Source organism: Tursiops truncatus, chromosome 11 (genome assembly GCF_011762595.2).
Source record: "Tursiops truncatus isolate mTurTru1 chromosome 11, mTurTru1.mat.Y, whole genome shotgun sequence".
Classification (NCBI taxonomy): domain Eukaryota; kingdom Metazoa; phylum Chordata; class Mammalia; order Artiodactyla; family Delphinidae; genus Tursiops; species Tursiops truncatus.
In genome coordinates this window covers 52,108,293-52,127,142 of record NC_047044.1, presented here as the reverse complement: position 1 = coordinate 52,127,142, position 18,850 = coordinate 52,108,293, and the positions used below count along the sequence as shown (strand labels likewise).

The following is an 18,850-nucleotide window of genomic DNA, read 5'->3' as shown; positions in this document are numbered from 1 at the left end:
GATCCCACATGCCGCGGAGTGGCTGGGCCCGTGAGCCATGGCCGCTGAGCCTGCGCGTCCGGAGCCTGTGCTCCGCAACGGGAGAGGCCACAACAGTGATGAGGCCCGCGTACCCCCAAAAAAATAAAATAAAATAGAGTCCTTCTTCTCAAAACTCCCTAGTTCTTGATTTTAAATCTAAGAATGAGATCCAAGAAGGAAGCCCGTATAATTTTTGTGTACTTCTACAAAAACAAAAAGAACAATGGAATAGTAACTTTACATATTGTTATAAAACCTAAGAATAAAAAGGAAATAGCCTATTCACCACATACTGGATTTAATAAGAAAAGGCAAGAATAAAGCAAGTAATACTTTGACACACCATGAACTAAACTTTTAAATAATATACACATGTTTTTATAATAAAAGTTTTTTATAATAAAATTTTTAAAAAGGAGGGGGGGAGAAACAAAACAAAACAGAATTCATTGACAGCCAAAGACGTCTGATTTTTTTTTCACTTAGCACAGCAAGATGGGCTAAAATTACTTCATCAAAAAAGACTTCCTGGATGAGAAATGCCCCCACCCTTGATTTTTTTTTTTTTCTTTATGAAACAAAACTAGGTCTGTATTTGTGGGGGGGAGTTTGGCAGACATGCTGATTATAATACTGTATTGAAAAATATTTACTTTGATGGACTAAAAACCAGCTGCTGTTCGTGGTAGTTAAAAGCCTGTAATAATGTCTTCACTTTGGTGTTCACCACACTTTTATGAGATTAATAATAGGATCCCCCAATCTCCAAGTGGAGAAACCAAGAGAGGACGCTTGAGAAATGCTTTCCTATCTTCTCCCGGGACTCCCCCAAAACCATGCTGCTTGGACATGAGCTTATTGAGATCAGAGACCTTGTTTCATAGTTACTGTATCTTCTTTGCCGGGATATAGGCCTGGCACACTGTAGGTACTTAAAACATGTTGCACGGATGAAAGGCAGGCAGAAGCGTTCAATTAATTGACGGACGGACCTGGGTTAGAGGTCCTGCGGGTGCCACTTACAAGCTGAAGTCTCTACATGAAGTATGTCATCTCATCAAACCTCAGTTTCCTCTTTGCAAAATGAGGATAATACTAGTATCCACTTCATTAGGGTGTAGAACAGCAAGCATTCGATTGTTATTAGCTCTTAAGTTGAGCAAATTTCCTGACTCCTCATTCAGAACTGGATGGCCCTGCTGTTAATGAGCCTGATTACACATGGTCGAGTATGTGCATACGTACTGTCAGCTCAGTCTCTATTTGAGAAGGAGCATGGGAAGAAATTGAGGAGCTGTTCTCGGACATCAGTTTCTTAAACTCCACTGAATTAGATTCAACCCTCACTTTTAGGGAATCATGCACCCGACACCGGGAAGGATGAAATAAAGAAGTTTTCCAGTATGAATATTCTTGTCTTTGGATGTTAGCCCTGAGTCTCAGAACAAAAACAAGTCAGTAGTTAATAGTTACTGTATCTTATTTTCCAAAACACACATGGATCATTGTTACAGTCATTTGCAGATAGTTTTGCATGACACACTTTTGCTTTTGTGTTTCTGCTAAATCACTAAATGACTAACCTTCCCGTTTGTATTAAAATTGTCAAAGGATTCTTTTCAGATAAATGTGTCGATAAGGCTTAGTTTGAGCAATGGGGAAAAAGTGAAAGCCAAGTGAAGAGCTCTTGATCTTGTGATCAGAATAATAAAGTGGAATCCAAGGATTGCCCCATAATGAATGGATTATTTGGATATAAAAGGAAATTATTTTTAGGTGTGGCATTCCTATAAACCCTGAAGCTATGTGTTTTACAAACTAGAAATTTATGCACTAAATAAAAATTACCAGATGTCAGTGTTTGTATGTGCCAACTGGCAAAGAAATTGAGAAGGTTCAGAAGTCTGGAAGAAATGATGCTCACTTCTTTGCCATTCAAACTCAAAACGGATAGTTGAGGTAAAATGCTGTTTAGAAAACTACAGGGTCCTCAGCTACCCAAAGATGTCACGCGTTACAAATTGTTATCTGAAAGGCTTTCATTTTTTTTCCCCTCATGACTCCACGCATGTTTGTGGCATTGCAAATGTAATCCATGTTTCTATTCTAATTTTTTTGTGTGTGTGTGGTACGCTGGCCTCTCACTGTTATGGCCTCTCCCGTTGCGTAGCACAGGCTCCGGACGCATAGGCTCAGCAGCCATGGCTCACGGGCCCAGCCGCTCCGCGGCATGTGGGATCCTCCCGGACCGGGGCACGAACGCGTGTCCCCTGCATCTGCAGGCGGACTCTCAACCACTGCGCCACCAGGGAAGCCCTCTATTCTAATTTATTACATTCTTTCCGGAGGCTTATCTCATTCTTTTACAGGGTCAGCAGATATCTTATTTAAAGACCCAACCTGAGCACAGCAGCCTCGTAAAGGTCCAATACAGAGCTAAATGTATAATAGGATTCATTATTTTTATCTTGCACATACCACCACACCTCAGTGATTTTCATGAAATCATCAAATGGATTCTCTTCTCTCCTTAGAAATTCGAGCTCAACTGGTAGAACAACAGAAATGCCTGGAGCAGCAAACAGAGATGCGAGTTCAGCTTCTGCAGGACCTGCAAGATTTCTTCCGGAAAAAAGCCGAAATTGAGACGGAATATTCTCGGAACCTAGAAAAGTTAGCAGAAAGGTTCATGGCAAAAACAAGAAGCACTAAGGATCATCAACAGTACAAGTAAGAGGGACTTGACTCAAATTCACCTTTCCAAGGGGATATCCTATCTTTTTACCACCCTTATTGGTTTTAGAATTTTCCATTTTTGTCTGAAAAGTTGTTGATTGATATATCCCCATAGATAAAAGCAACCCTCTGCATTTATAATTTATGAGCATAAATGTATTACATTTTAAACTAATAGTATTCTCTTGACGTGTTTCTCTTTCCAATAAATACTCTAAGAGTTGTTGTTTAACGCCGATAGATATTGGGATGGGCAAATTTTAAATAGCTGATTCTTCAAGCAAATACCTCAAGATTTCTGTATAGTGATCTTACATGAAAATAAGCAGTGAGGGTTGCTTAAATTTATATCCCACCCCCCAGTCATGCTCGTGGTCATTGCAGTTGAGACTGATTGAAAACAAGGGCTTTTGGTAAAATGCGTACAATCTAGCTTAATTAAACCTTACATTAATTGCACAGTTGACCCTTGAAGAACCCAGGAGTTAGGGGCACCAATCCCCTGCACAGTCGAAAGTCCACATACTGCTATCTCTGCCTCAGAAATAAAGGAATTGATAAATGAGTCACCTAAAGGCAGGAAGCTGAAACAGTTATGGACAGATCAGGACTCAAACCCAAGTTCTACATATTGTGATCTCTAACTGAACAGAAACTTTCCCCCGCATCTAGTTAATTTAAGGATGTAATGAAAATAGAGGTACTATGTTTTTTTATATAAATTTATTTTTTATTTTTGGCTGCGCTGGGTCTTCGTTGCTGTGCGCGGGCTTTCTCTAGTTGCGGCAAGCGGGGGCTACTCTTTGTTGCGGTGCATGGGCTTCTCATTGCGGTGGCTTCTCTTGTTGCGGAGCACGGGCCCTAGGCGCACGAGCTTCAGTAGTTGTGGCTCGCGGGCTGTAGCGCGCAAGCTCAGTAGTTGCGGCGCGCGGGCTTAGTTGCTCCGCGGCATGTGGGATCTTCCCGGACCGGAACTCGAACCCGTGTCCCCTTCATTGGCAGGCAGACTTCTAAGCACTGTGCCACCAGGGAAGTCCCACAGGGGCTATATTTATTGAAAAACATCTGTAAGTAGACCTGCACAGTTCAAACCTACGTTCACTGTCAACTGTACTTCATTTGTTTAAAAAAAAAATACATGCAGGTTTTTCTGATGAGATTTACTTTAGAATTTAAATCTGAGACACAAGTAGGCAGACAACTCCAATAGAGTATACAAGGGCTCTGACGGGGTAGATGCCAGGGACAGACCTGACAGAAATCCATTCTGCAGTGGAGGTGGGGGCAGCAGGGTCCAGGAAAGGTCCTGGAAGAAGTGATACGTAAGTGAAGACCCGAAGGACTAGTTGGCCAGTAAAGGGACCAGAGCAAGAGGTTCAGGCAAGGGGAACATCACTCATAAGAGACCAGAAGGGAAGGGGTGTAAGGTAGCTTTGCAGAGCAGAAAGTAGGCCGGTGGGAGTGAGTAGCAAGGTGGTGAGCTGTGTGGCGCCCATTGTACCTTGTGCCACATCATGGAGGCCTGTGAATCATACCAGGAAGTTTGGACTTTATCCTAAGGGCCTGAGAAGCCTTCGCAGAGTTTTAAGTAGAAAGAAGACCAGCTCACACCTGCATTTTGAGATGATGACAAAGACCATAGATAGGATTGGGGGCTGGAGGAGGACACAGTCAAGGGAGGGAGACCAGGTGGAAGACCCTCACCATAATGGCATGAACTGTCAACACTGCAGGGAGAAAGAAATAGACTTGTTTAGGAGATACTAAAAAGACCTCCCAGTCTTTCATTTCTGGAAATACAATGAACTGGATAATATGAAAAATACTTGTGCTGTAAAACTCCTGGAAATGCTGACTAAAATATAATAGACATCACTTTAAATGTATAACTGAACTCAAGAAAGTAAGGGAAATTTCCAGGGGCCAAAAAAGGAAAAGGGAATTGAAAACTCGAGTGGTGATTATATCACCCTTTAGTCCCACGTGGGGACAGAAGATGAGGCTAATGCAAGGTAGGGAGCTGGAAGGGAGGACTTCCCCATTGCCAATCCTATTGCACTGCATCACAGCCTAAAGTCAGGAGCAACAGAACTACTATCTCAGTGAACTGGTAGAACAGAAAGCCACTCGCCCACCCACACAGGGGACAACAAGGAGGCCCGTCTGCTCAGCCGGGGCTCCAAAGGGAAGGGGGTTGCAGAGAAGCGCATCTTAGCTTTCACCATTGGCTTTACAGTTTCATTTTACACCCTTCTGTGGCCTTGGATCCTACATAAAAAGTAGGGTAGGGACTTCCCTGGTGGTGCAGTGGTTAAGAATCCGCCTGCCAATGCAGGGGACATGGGTTCGAGCCCTGGTTCGGGAAGATCCCACATGCCGCAGAGCAGCTAAGGCTCTGCGCCACAACTACTGAGCCTGCGCTCCTAGAGCCCATGCTCCGCAACAAGAGAAGCCACCGCAATGAGAAGCCCGTGCACCGCAACGAAGAGTGGCCCCTGCTCGCTGCAACTAGAGAAAGCCCGAGCACAGCAATGAAGACCCGATGCAGCCAAAAATAAAATTTAAAAAAAAAGAAAGAGGAGGTTTTTTGAGAAACCTCCATACTGTTTTCCACAGTGGCTACACCAATTTACATTCCCACCAACAGTATAGGAGGGTTCCCTTTCCTCCACACCCTCGCCAACATTTGTTATTTGTGTTCTTTTTGATGATGGCCATTCTGACACTACAATGAGGTGGTATCTCATCGTAGTTTTTTTTTTTAAATTTATTTGTTGATTTATTTATTTTTGGCTGTGTTGGGTCTTCATTTCTGTGCAAGGGCTTTCTCTAGTTGTGGCGAGCGGGGGCTGCTCTTCATCGCGGCGCACGGGCCTCTCACTGTTGCGGCCTCTCTTGTTGCGGAGCACAGGCTCCAGACACGCAGGCTCAGTAGTTGTGGCTCACGGGCCCAGTTTCTCCGCGGCATGTGGGATCCTCCCAGACCAGGGCTCGAACCCGTGTCCCCTGCATTGGCAGGCAGATTCTCAACCACTGCGCCACCAGGGAAGCCCCCTCATCGTAATTTTGATTTGCATTTCCTTGATGATTAGCAATGTTGAGCATCTTTTCATGTGCCTGTTGGCCATCTGCATTTCCTTTTTCGCAATTCCACTCCTGGGTATATATCAAAAAAAAACAAAAACACTAATTCAAAAAGATACATGCACCCCAATATTCATAGCAGCATTATTTACAATTACCAAGGTATGGAAACAACCTGCGTGTCCCTGAACAGATGAATGGATAAGAAGCTGTGTTGAATATGCATAATGGAATACTGCTCAGCCATAAAAAAGAATGAAATGTTGCCATTTGCAGCAACATGGATGGACTTGGAGGGTATTATGCTAAGTGAAATCAGTTAGACAAAGACAAATACTGTATGATATCACTTATATGTGGAATCTAAAAAATACAACAAACTGGGCTTCCCTGGTGGCGCAGTGGTTGAGAGTCCGCCTGCCGATGGGTCATGGGTTCGTGCCCCAGTCTGGGAAGATCCCACGTGACGTGGAGCGGCTGGGCCCGTGAGCCATGGCCTCTGAGCCTGCGCATCCGGAGCCTGTGCTCCGCACTGGGAGAGGCCACAACAGTGAGAGGCCCACGTACCGCAAAAAAAATAATAAAATAAATACAACAAACTAGTGAATATAAATAAGGAAGAAGCAGACTCACAGATATAGAGAAAAAACTAGTGGTTACCAGTGCAGAGAGGGAAGTGGGGAGGGGCAACCAGGGGTAAGGGATTAAGAGGTACAAACTATTATGTATAAAATAAGCTACAAGGATATATTGTACAACAGGGGGAATACAGCCAATATTTTATAATAACTATAAATGGAGTACAACCTTTAAAAATTGTGAATCACTATATTGTACACCTGTAACTTATATGATATTGTACATCAACTCTACGTCAATAAAAAATTTTTTTCTAACCCTTAAAGAAAAGGTAGGAACTTTTGAAGAAAAAAAGGAAGTAGGGGTCCTTTTGCAGAAGCAAATGCAGAACTATTCTGGGTAGGGAATAGTTTTTTAATTTTTATTTTTGGGTGACTTTAACCTCTAGTGTTGGTCAGCATAGAAATAAATTTTGGCGATGGTTCCCAGGGTGAGCAAATATCAAATGTGCTTGACAGAGACTGGAGCCAGTACTAGATCCTCATTTATAGAAACTGTCCCTTTTTAAAAGTGATTGCAAATAAGAAGGCAGCCCATTTGTACATTCAGTAAATATTTTTGAATGTCTCCTTCTGTGTTCTATACTCGGTAATCTCTTGTGAACTGAAAACATGGATGGACCCATGCACCTTAGTCTGATCCCTGAGTGGATCAGCTGCCACCTTTTGTTCCTCCTGGTTTTTTCACTAGTTTTCTTCAAAAGGTAGGCAGCTCGGAATTTTCCTTGAGTAAGTTTATTATTGACTACAGAAATGAAGATAAGGTAATAAGTTTACAGAAAGGACAAACCAGGGTTAGGGGGGAATAAATCAAAGACAGCCCTTTAGGAAAGAGTCACACAGACCTGGTTTGAATACTGGCTCTACTGTGTGACTTTCATCAAATTGCTTAACCTTTCTGAGCCTTGGTTTCCTAACTTGTAAAATGAGATTTTGTGACCAGTAAATGAGAAACGTAACAAATTGTTGATGTGATTAATAGCTGACATGGGGTATGCACTCAGTATTCCTTCTCTTCACGAAACAAATGTTAAATCTTTAGCACCTTTACTTTACCAATCATTTAAGCCCTTACTCAGTTTTGGGATGCTTGTTGTGTAGGATAATCCTTGGCCTAAAGTTGCCACAGCATGGTAGAAAGACCAAGGCTTGGATCAGCCTCCCTGGACTCAGAGACTTTCTCTGACACCAGCTTTGGTCTTGAGCAAATCATCGTGCCTTGCTAAAGCTTAAGTTCTCTTATTGATAGAGGGGATACAAAGCATCTCTGCCTTAAGTTGTAGTGGTAAGGATTAGGTAGAGTTAATGTGTGTAAAGTCTTTAGACCAGCCGCTAGATGAAAATCGCTAACTTTACACGGCACTTACTATGAATCTAAGGCGTTCTAGTAAGCCCTAAAAATATATATATTAACTCAAATAATCCTCATAATCTTATGAGGTCGGTACTGTTGCTTTACCCATTTTACAAATGAAGTAACGGAGGCACAGAGAGATTTAAATAATTTGGCCAAGATCTCCTAGGTGATTGTTCCGGGCTTTGAAGCGAGGCAGTATAGATCCATATTCCATGCTCTCGCCTTGTGTGCTCGGTAGGTGCTCAGTAAATGATAGCTTAGCTGCCTCTGTTGTTTTTGTTGTTGTCGACACTGTTATCACTTACTATTAGGGCAATAAAAAGTGTTTGTTCAATGAATGAAATAACATTTGTTTAATGCTGACCACAGGCAGGGCCCTGCGGACACAAAAAAGTATGAAATGTTCTCAAAGAACTTATGGGTTACTTCATCATAAAGGATATACAGAAAAGTTAATATAAGATAACGCTTACCTCTTGGGCTGGGCGGCTAGAGAATGTCAGTGGAAAGGCTTCAGTATTCTTCCATAGAACCATTGCCCCTTGCCCAATGGCTTTGAGAGAAACGGAGGGTTCTTTAGTTTGGGGGTGTAATTCTTAATGTGCCAGCTGGGAGAGTGGGAGGCTTCTTTTCTGGGTATAAGTGCTGGGACCCTAGATCAGGGGTTTCTTCTCTTACACCCATCCATACTTCTGTGGTCTACTTCCTCTTTCTTTTAGAGAGGGTTTTGACTGATGCAGGGTTAAATCCTGAATCCGAGGGACGTAAGGGTTGAAAGTCCTTCTTTAATCATTTTTCTAATTTAATTAGTATTCAGAATCATAAATCATCATGAATATTAGGAGGATAACATGTCTGATAAAATAGCACTAGTGGGGGCTTCCCTGGTGGCTCAGTGGTTGGGAGTCCGCCTGCCGATGCAGGGGACACGGGTTCGTGCCCCGGTCCGGGAAGATCCCACATGCCGCGGAGCGGCTGGGTCCGTGAGCCATAGCCGCTGAGCCAGCGCGTCTGGAGCCTGTGCTCCGCAGCGGGAGAGGCCACAACAGTGAGAGGCCCCCGTAACGCAAACAAACAAACAAACAAAAAATAGCACTAGTGTCCCTGAGTTAGGATAAACATTCTGTGCCGTTTTGCCATTTTAGAGTTAGATTTTTAAAGTAAAAAAACAAACATTGTACTTTTTTTTTTTTTTTAAAGCAGTAATATCCCTGTCAGTCACTGCTTTTGTTTGGAATTTTTCTTTAAAACTTTTTACAAGCTGCCCTTTGTGGTTTATATTCACTTTTCACTTTATTATGTAAAATAAAATAAGGAGTGGTTACAAATCTGAAATAACTTAATGGGTTTAAAAAGGAGATGTGACATGTCATAAGCCAGTAAACTTCTTGGTTCTATTCACAAGCCCTGAGACAATGCTGGAAAGTTCTGCTTCCCAGGAACACTTTTTGGGAGGCTGGAGGTTAAGTGTCAGGGGATTAGCAAATCATCATCACATTTATGTTCCATGGAAAGTATACCTAGCCAAATTTCTTTTCCAACAGCAGACTGGACATTCAGAGCACACTTTGCGTTCAGTGGCAAACCACAGTCTGTCTGTGAGACAGTAGTCAGTAGATTTTTATGTAAACATAAACTGCTTTCTTCAATGGGGTGTTTAAAGCTAAAAGCCTGCCTTAGTACTGTATATGTTAGGGTCCCATGCCCTTGTCAGGAGTGTGGGTCTTGACTGGTGTTCTCGGTTCAAGTTTTTTCTTCCAAGCCTAGGGGAGTTGCTGGCTGGGTGCCTTCCCAGCCTGGAAGGCTGTTCTGCTGGCTCTCGAGTGTCTTGCTATGAGCAATGCTCAGAGAAGAAAGAACAGGGACGATGCCCGTCTGTTGTGGCTTCTAGTTTGCCTTGGTGACTTTCCCTTAGCTGATTGGGGCAGCTTTGAACTTGATGGTAATTCTCTCTCTTCTTCACTCCTTAGGAAAGACCAGAACTTGTTGTCTCCAGTGAACTGCTGGTATTTGCTCCTGAACCAAGTGAGACGAGAAAGCAAAGACCACGCAACCTTGAGTGACATCTATCTGAACAATGTGATTATGCGTTTCATGCAGATAAGTGAGGATTCCACCAGGATGTTTAAAAAGGTATCCTCCATCAATCCTGCCAGAGTGTGCTTCCCTATAACCACTGAGCCCATAACCAAGACTGAGAAGGGTCTGCTGCCTTAATGACTTAATTGTATTCAATAAATATTAGGCTCAAAAAATAAATAAATGAACAGGTATTTTAAAGACACAGAACAAAAAGTTAAATCGCTGCTCTCTTGGGAAAATGTTATCACAGTTTTTTTCTTATTCCCACCAGACTAGCAGCAGAAGCTGTGAGAGAGTGACAGGAAAAAAATTCCCCAGGGCATGGAAAATTCAGTCCCTTACATGCCAGAGAGCTTCCTCCTTCCCAAATCCACTTTAAAAAAAAAAAAAAAAAAAGGAACTGGGCTTTTAAGGCTTCATATCATTGTTACCAGTCTCAGCCAGCTCTCAGCAATTTTTTTTGTTGTTTGGACATCTTTGTTGAGAACAATAACAAAATTGGACCATTTCCTGTGTAGGGAATGCAGCTACTTGCTCAATAAGACTGGCTTTTGGTTTTTATGTTTATAGGACAAGGGTTCTCCACCACCTCCTCAGCTTCATACTCAGGGTGTTTGGTGCCTATACCAATATCTGTACATCTATTCAGTAAGTAATTATTAGTTTCAGAAAGTGGGGGGGGAAACCACCTTGTAGATTAAAGACATTTATGTTTCAAAGGGACCCCTTAAAACAAAGTTGGGTCATGCAGGCCATCTGGGAAACTTCTTAGTCATGTTTGATGTGTCCACATTAGATTTGATTTCTGACCTAGAAATGGAGTTTAGCAAACTCGAAGTTTTCTTTTGCTCTCTTAAATAGGGAAAAAAAAAAGTTTCAAACAAAGGAGAAATTTTTAAAATTTGGAAATAAGAACATATTAAGAAGAGACCACGTAGAGAAATATCCTATGTATCTTAAAACATAGAGATTTTTAAAAAATAGTTTAGACTGAGCCAGGAAAGTAAGTAATTTTCTCGTACGTCGGCCCTTTCTGCCAAGACCTCATTTGGTTCAATGGGCTTTTTGTGTCTTGTCCTCTATGAGTGAGAGATGGTGTCAGGTCTTGGAAAGGTTACTTCGATGAAGAAAAACTAGTCCCCGTGCTCAAGGAGGTCACAGTTAATCCAAATTTGTATGACGCTGTATGATGCTTCCCAGTCATGGGGATGCTGGCAACCTTTCAGCCAGGGCCTCTGGGACCAGCACCTCAATTGACTTCGTTTATTTATCCATCCAGCAAAACATCTTTAAAATGCCAGGCCGGGAAGCAGAGTTAAAAGACACGTTCCCTGCCTACAAAGAATCCATTACAATAATTAACAGTCACCACAATAAGGGAACACACAACCTGTGGTAGAAACTTGAAGGCTGGAAATCTTAACCCTACTGAGGGGCCAGGATATTCTTCATAGAGGAGGGGACACCTGAAGTGAGACCTGTAGGAGATGGAGGTGGTCATCAAGCAGATGAGAACAATGAACTATTCCAGGTAGAAAGCAGAAGCGTGACACATTCAGGGAAAGGAAAGATTTTGGTGTGACTGGACCAGGGGTTGTATGGGAGTGAGTGATGGGGTGTGAGGCTAGAAAGGACTGTCATATCAAAAGGGACTTTGCATGTCTTGCGAAGCTGTAAGGATTTGTGTTTTGTATGTCAAAGTCAAGGGCTTCATAAAGTTGATGGAAACTTAGGGCTGAGAATCAAGTGGATTTGGACTTGAATCCCAACTCTTCTGCTTCTGTGATCTTGGGAGATGATTCAAGAGAGTGCTCTGTTCTGTCTAAGGGAGTGGGGAAGGCTGGACTGGCAGAAGGGGAAGGTGAGCCTATGGGAGATCTGGGGCTGGGTTGGCCCTTTGGAGTTTGTCGCCAAGGAGGCCTCGCCTTTGTTTTGCACACATTGGATTTGAGCTGCCCTTGGGGAGGGGCTAAGTAATCTTGGGGTGATGCAGCTCCCCTTGGTGGAGGGTAGTTCCCAAGGGTGATTCCGAGAGAGAGGTCAGCTGTAAGTTTCAACAGCCAGTTGAAACAGTAATATTCCCAGTAGTTGGGGAAATATGTTCTTGAAAGAGGGCCTGAGGAATGTACAGTAAGTACACACACACCATGCCTGCTTGTTTGCTACCTAGAAGTTCTCTTCTTATCCAGATTTTCTGGGACTCAAAGAATTGTAATCCTTGGAAGCTGCCTATTTATAGCAGACTCCTGGTTACTTCAGCATTTAGTGGGGAAAACAGTCTTCTCACCGCTAACTATTGCTGATCAGCTGGAAAGTTAATAGTCATTACAGTGACAGGTATAAAATTCCACTTCCTCAAGCAGATCCAGCAGATGTCATGCCTCACCTTTCCATGTTTTTAAAATTAAGAATAAGAGAGGGTAAGACTGGAGCTTCTTGAGGAGCCAGATCAGCCCACGAGGACACATTTGTCATCTGCAAAGATAGGAAGCCAGGACCCGTGTCTGTCAAGTCCAGAGAACTTCATATCCCTTTAGATTAAAAAGCAAGACTAGGCTTTTCTGCTTTTTTTTTATATATATATATCATCAAGCCTTCTCCTTCTCCAGCTCTTCTTCCACTGTTATGGTTCCAGAAGCATATTTTTTATCAAAACAGAAGGAAATGATCAGAACCAGTCTGAATTGACCTTTAGAACTTCTGTGGAGTCCTTAGTGAGCATAATGCTTGTTCTTCTTGGGAGGGGATTTTGCAACTTACTCGTTTTTCAAAAATAACCCCATGTCTGTATGGAGATCCAGTTAGATGCTGGGTGCTTGACAGGTACAGCCTCTTACACAGCTGTGTCGTATTCAGTGTAGTCATTGACCAAGAATCCTTTTACCCAGACTGTTCTATCAAATAAGGAGTTCGGAGCAGGTAATTCTAGGAATGTTTTTGTTTCCAAATGGATATAATAATCAGGAAGACACTTACAAGAGTACGTAATTCCAGGCATAGGTATAGGCAGCAGCTTCAAGACTTAAATTTTAATCACATCAGAACCAGTTTTAGAAATAGTTGCCTATGCTTGCCAGTTTTCAACGGGTAAAAAAAGGGAAGCTTTAAAAAAATAATAATACCCAATTATTCAAGTATCAGCTATTTCAAATTTAGGTCTTTAGAGCTGTAGATGAAGCCTGTTGGTCAGAATAACATAGTGATTCATCTCTAAGTCTCTGACATCAGATACTTCGCGTATGAGTGTTAGTTTTGTCACTCTTGTTATCTTTGTGGACCTGGGAGTGTTTGTAAACCTCTTAATTCAAGTCTCAGCTTCTGCATCTGTAATAGTAACCTATTTCAGACACCTGTGTGGAGATTCACGAGTCCTGCATGGAAAGCTACTTAACCCCAGTGTCCAGATTTAATGCTAATATGGTCTAACTAATTTTTAGCTGTTATCTTTGTTATTATCTATACTGTAAACACTTTTTCCTTACACCTGCAATAATTATGTAATGTGAAATTACACCAGACATTATCTTAAATGTGTCCTCATTCTAAAGAGACTACGTAGCACAACTGTGATGAACACCGTCCAGATCATCACATGGTATTTGTATATCACTTATTATGAAGTTCCAAACCATGTTTGTAAACAGACTCTGAGAAATGCTCCAGCATCCTTGCTTGGAGCTGAATTAAAATTTTGGTCCTCACATTTCAACAATTAATGGGAACTTAGGGGATAACATAGTGCATACCTGTGTTGGGCAGCACCCCCTGTGCCTCTCAGGTCCCCCACAGCTGTTTCACATAGACAGTCTTAACTTTGAGGCTTCACTGATTTCTTCGTTCATTCAACAATGCGTGATTCAATTCCACACCCTCTGTTAGGTATGGACAATGTGAGCACAGACAGAGCAGGACTCTGCTTTTACTCTCATACCTTCTGCTTTACTGTTTTAGGAGAAGGTCAGTAATCGGAGACTCCTTGTACACAGGGGTTTTTCATTATCAGTCCTACTGTCCTTCCCGAAGAACAAGAGGCAGTGAGGTGCCTCTTGCCCTGTTCTCCAGCCCTGCCTGCTGGAGTGATGAGATTTTGCCACCTTCTTTCCATTACTCACACTCAAGAGTGGTCTGCATCTGGGTTGGCGCCACAGCCAGAAATTGTGTGATTTGTATGTTACACATAAAGTAATTAGCGTCAGCAGTCACCATGTAGGAAAGACCACAGCTAGCTTGCAGTAATCACTTTATTTAAGCACCTTATCACATGATCTTCTGTATCAAGTTTACGAATGTTAACAGAAGTATGTAGTTTAGAGGGAGCACCATAAAATGGCAGCCTTTGAATATGTTAAATTATCTCTGTGTGTTTTAAATTATCTACCAGTCTGTCATTTCCCCATGGATTGTTTTCAAATTATTAATGTTTTTATTCTTGGTTTGCATAGATATGTGTACAAATATAATTTATTTTGTTTCTTCACCAATAATAATGACATAACCCTACCACTTTACTGAATTTTAACTGTGCACCCAGCACCGTGCCCAGCGTTTTTCACACGTTAACTCATGCACCCTCACAGCTGCCCAATGAACAGGGATTATAAGCCACATTTCAGGGATGAGGAAACAAAAGGCTCACATATAATTTGCAGAGCTGGGCTGGCTGGTACGTCTTCTTGTCTTTGCCTGTACGTCTTAGGTAGTTCGTAGTTACTATAACTGTGTTGGTGTTTTTCAGTGGTAACTGGAGATGTTACACAATGCACAGGTTAGAAACTTCTGAGATTGGGACACTGTGGGTCTTGGCCCCATTCATTTCTAATGAAAATCCTGAAGAATGATCGTTCTGGATGAGGCAGCAAAATCTGTCAGTCATCCAAGTTATAGGCAGAGATTCAAAGCAGCAGAGACTGGCTGCAAGCCACTGAGAATGACCTCACTTTGGCCTAAATGCCGTAGGTTATCAGATTCAGACTCACAGGAATTAAATTAACCCACTTTTGGTATTGTTGATTGTATGGCCTAATCTGAAAGGAAAGAGAAATTACTAGTAGGATTTGGAAATTTGAGGTCATTTAAAAATTTTTATCAAAACTAATCATATTCTATTTAAATACCCTAGTATGAAAGAAAACAAAGACATTTCATGGGAGAAAAAAAAAACACTGTGTTTTCAATTAGGCCATTTAAAATAAGTTAATATTCAAGCAGATGCTTTGAGTTAATAAATGATACTAATCTAGTACAGATCTCTAAGGCTCTAACCTTGTTTTGAAGAAAAAGTCCCTAAGTTTAAAAAAAATCTGAAAACTTTACAGATCTATAAATAAAAGTCTTTCCTATTGTACAAATCTATATAAATCTATATATAAAAGAGAGTCTATTTCTTTTTGAATATAAAAATACATATTCATTGTAGAAATTTAGAAAACACCAAAAAATATAAAAATGGAAATGAGTTACCCATATTAATACTACCTACTGGTAATATTTCTGGCTGTATCTTTTCAGCGTTCATATGTATAAGCATACATGTGTACTACACAAACATACATACATATGTATTTTACAAAATTGAGATTTCATTGCAGATAGCCTGGGAACCTGCCCTTTTCATGGAACATATCGTTAGCGTTTCCCATGTCTGGAAATAATCTTTTAAAATAGGATACTTCGCGCCTGCATAATGTTTCACTGTCAGCACGGCCGTGTTGCTTTTCCCATTGTAGGACATTTAAATCTTTCACACATCTTTGATATTTTTCTTATGCTACATTCCTTGAAGTAGAATTATTAGGCCAGAGGGTGGCATTAGAATTTCATGCTTTGGATGAAATTCTTACTTTCTGCCTTTCTGGAGTAAAGATGGTCATGGCTGTGATTTACCAAGGAGCAATCTGTCCCCTGAAAAATAAACTGACTACTTATTAGCAGAGAGCTACCACATGTGATTTAGTATGCTGATGCAACAGTGGTAAATAATATAACAAGAGGAACTTTTTCAAAGCATTTCAGTGCAGTGTAGCAGAAGAATTAAATGGTATTCTGGTGGCCTCAAGGGACAGCTTAATAATTGATGGGGAGTGGTTAAATAAGTGAGAGTCGTTCAAGCTAATGCTACTAGCTGGTTCTCTTGAGTTTCATCAACCCTATGGTTAGCTCGTTTCTCTAGAAGTAAATCAAAACCAAACTACGGTTTCTTAGAGTGATGCGCTTTTCTGAAATATTTTAGAAACTGTTTTAAATTTGTATTTATAAATTGCTTATCAGGATGGCTGGCACATAAATAAATGGCAGTTGTCAGTGCTGCTGTTCTTGCATTTATGTTGTTGCCTTTATTATTTAGTGACAACAGGACATAGGTGATTGACCTAGCCATAAATTTAGCAGCTGAGTTACTAGATAAGAGCATCCCCCATCAGTTTAGAGGCTTCATTAAAGACTTTTAAATATGATATTAAGCAGATGTTATGTGTCTATCTTCCTGGAAAGTGATATAATGTTACAAAACCTGAGGTCAGTGAGGTCAGCTAAGTTGGACGTTTTGTCACACAGCATGATGTAGTAGTTGAACCCATAATTACATTGAGAATGGTTTTCAAAAAGCACTTGAAACTTATTTATGGTAAAAAAAAAAATCTGGAAGTATATAGACCAAAATTATTTTAAATGGGTGTCTCTAAGTTACTTTTATTTTCTTCTGTTTGATTATTCGTAATTTCTGATTTTTGTACAATGAACATATTGTATAAGACACAAAGAAAACAATTATTCATTGTAAACTAAAACCTTAAAGAAACTTGGCCCCGAGTACACCAGTCAGTGTTTACCACAAAGAAGTGGGGAACTATATCCAGGAACTAATTCAGCCCTAAAGGCTGTTTATTAATGGAGAATTAGCCTATTCTCCAAGTGCACTTGAAAACTGTGCTTTGAATATACAGTATTCAGGTGCTTAAAATGAAGACATGAAATCAGGGAACTTCTGAGCAAGATGGCGGCATGCACAAGGGCTGTAACAGCCTTACCTCCCAAGTTCTCTTTGCAATGACTAATCAAATGTACAAATAGGAAAGATTGGAACAGTCCTTTTACCTTCAAGCAGATCCCATACTTCTTTGCTCACTCTATTCGTTCCCACCTTACTCTGAAAGGAAGTCTCTACCCCCATCTCCTTTCCCTAACTTTATTTTTCTCTCCAGCACTTATCCCTTTCTGCCATATTTTGTATTTACTCAGTATTTGTTTACTTTCTGTCTCCCCTCAATTTAAATGTAAGTTTCTGAGGGGGAGGAATCTTGTATTGTTCACTGAAACAGTGACTAGCACATAGTAGGTACTGTGTAAATATTTATTGAATGAATAAATAATGAATACTTACATCTGTATTAGAAACCAGAGGTAAGTGTCAGCCACATAATAGAAATTTCAAGGCATTTCAGAAGACCCAGTATTGACAGGGCTGGATTTAAGCAGCACTATCACATGCTGTCTACTTCCTAAGAGAGAGAAATCAGAGGAGGAATGAGTCATGGCAAGTCTGTGGCAGGGTGGAATAACTAAAGTGCCAGGCTTCTGGGCTGAGGACTGAAAGGGGGTGTCAAAGGGACCCAAAAGTACTAGGGAGATTACAGAGAGGGTGTAGGTTTAAAAAGCAATCTCATGAAGTTCTTTATTAACTCCTGGGCTCTCTCCTGACCTGCACATGCTTGGGTTTGATCTTAAGCAGTATACCTACCAAAGACTTTGGGAGCTGAACTAAGGGACAGACCACTGCCTGGGCTCCAGACTGGCCACTGAATGGTGCATATGCAAGTCAGATCCAAAGAGTGCTACACAGGTGTTGGCAACAGTATGGATATTGAAACCACACCCCATAGAAGGCCGGTCAGAATTTGCATCCTGAATTCAACTTGGTTGATTTCCTGATAAAACAAAAATATCAGCATTCTACATGTGGTTTAAATAAAACCCAGAGTCTCATAACATAATATTCAAAATATCCAGAGTATAATCCCAATTACTCAGCATACAAATAACCAGGAAAACGTCAGCTGACATGGGAAAAGACAACCAATAAATGGCCAATCCTGAAGGACACAAATGGTGCAATTAGCTAACAAAGACTTTTAAAGCAAACATGATAAAAATGTTCCGAGAAGTGAGAGCAAATACTGTTGAAACAAATGGAAAGATAAGTCTCAGCAAAAAAAAAAAAAAGAAAGAACCAAATGGAAATTTTAGAACTGAAAAATACAGTAACCAAAATTAAAAACTCACTAGACGGGTTTCAATAGAAGAATAAAGATAACAGAGGAAAGAGATGAGTTTCAGTTCATCTTAAAGATAGATTAACAGAAATTATCTAACCTGAACAACAGAAAAAAAGATTGGGAACAAAATAATCAGTGCCTCAGGGAGCGTTGGGACAATCCTAAAAGGTCTGATATTCATGTCAGCAGAGTCTCTGAGGAGAGGAGAAAACGAGTGGGTAGAAAAAAACATTTGAAAAAATAATTACAACAAAACTTCCCAAATTTTGGCAAACAAGATAAGCCTACCCATTCAAGAAGCCAGCAAAACCCAAGCTGGATGAATCCAAAGAAGTACATGCCTACACTCATCATAATCAAACCAAAAACTAAAGACAAAGAAAAATATATTGAAAGCGGCCAGAGAAAAATGACACACTACCGATGGAAGAACAATTGGATGACTGTGGATTTCTCTACCTGCTAAATGCCAGTAGCACCTTATTAGTTTTGACAACCAAAAATACCTTCAGATGTCACCAGATGTCCCCTGGGGGGGAAATTGGACCAAGTTGAGAACCATTAATCCAACTTGAGTTTTCCATTTTTCCAAACATTTTTTTAAAAGAAATGTTCCAATTTGGTTTACATTTCAATTACAGGGTTTACAACTCTAGATTAAA

At 40.9% G+C, this 18,850-nt stretch overlaps 1 protein-coding gene and 1 long non-coding RNA gene across 5 annotated transcripts in view; one reads left to right on the top strand and one right to left on the bottom strand.

Moving 5' to 3' along the window:
- Positions 1–18,850, top strand: part of SRGAP1 (SLIT-ROBO Rho GTPase activating protein 1) — a 280,242-nt gene that overhangs the window by 132,761 nt on the left and 128,631 nt on the right. For all 4 annotated transcript variants that reach the window (XR_004528899.2, XM_019952249.3, XM_019952248.3 and 1 more), the window contains exons 2-3: positions 2,556–2,751; positions 9,807–9,969. Coding sequence is in view for 3 of the 4 variants with exons in the window: in XM_019952249.3 (XP_019807808.1) it covers positions 2,556–2,751; positions 9,807–9,969 (359 nt within the window). In the remaining variant the exon portion in view is untranslated. The remainder of the gene's footprint in view (positions 1–2,555; positions 2,752–9,806; positions 9,970–18,850) is intronic.
- Positions 14,095–18,533, bottom strand: LOC141275850 (uncharacterized). Its single transcript, XR_012324304.1, has 3 exons — positions 17,654–18,533; positions 17,297–17,414; positions 14,095–14,942 (listed from the first exon to the last, which is right to left on the bottom strand). It is a non-coding gene; the product is annotated as an uncharacterized lncRNA (long non-coding RNA).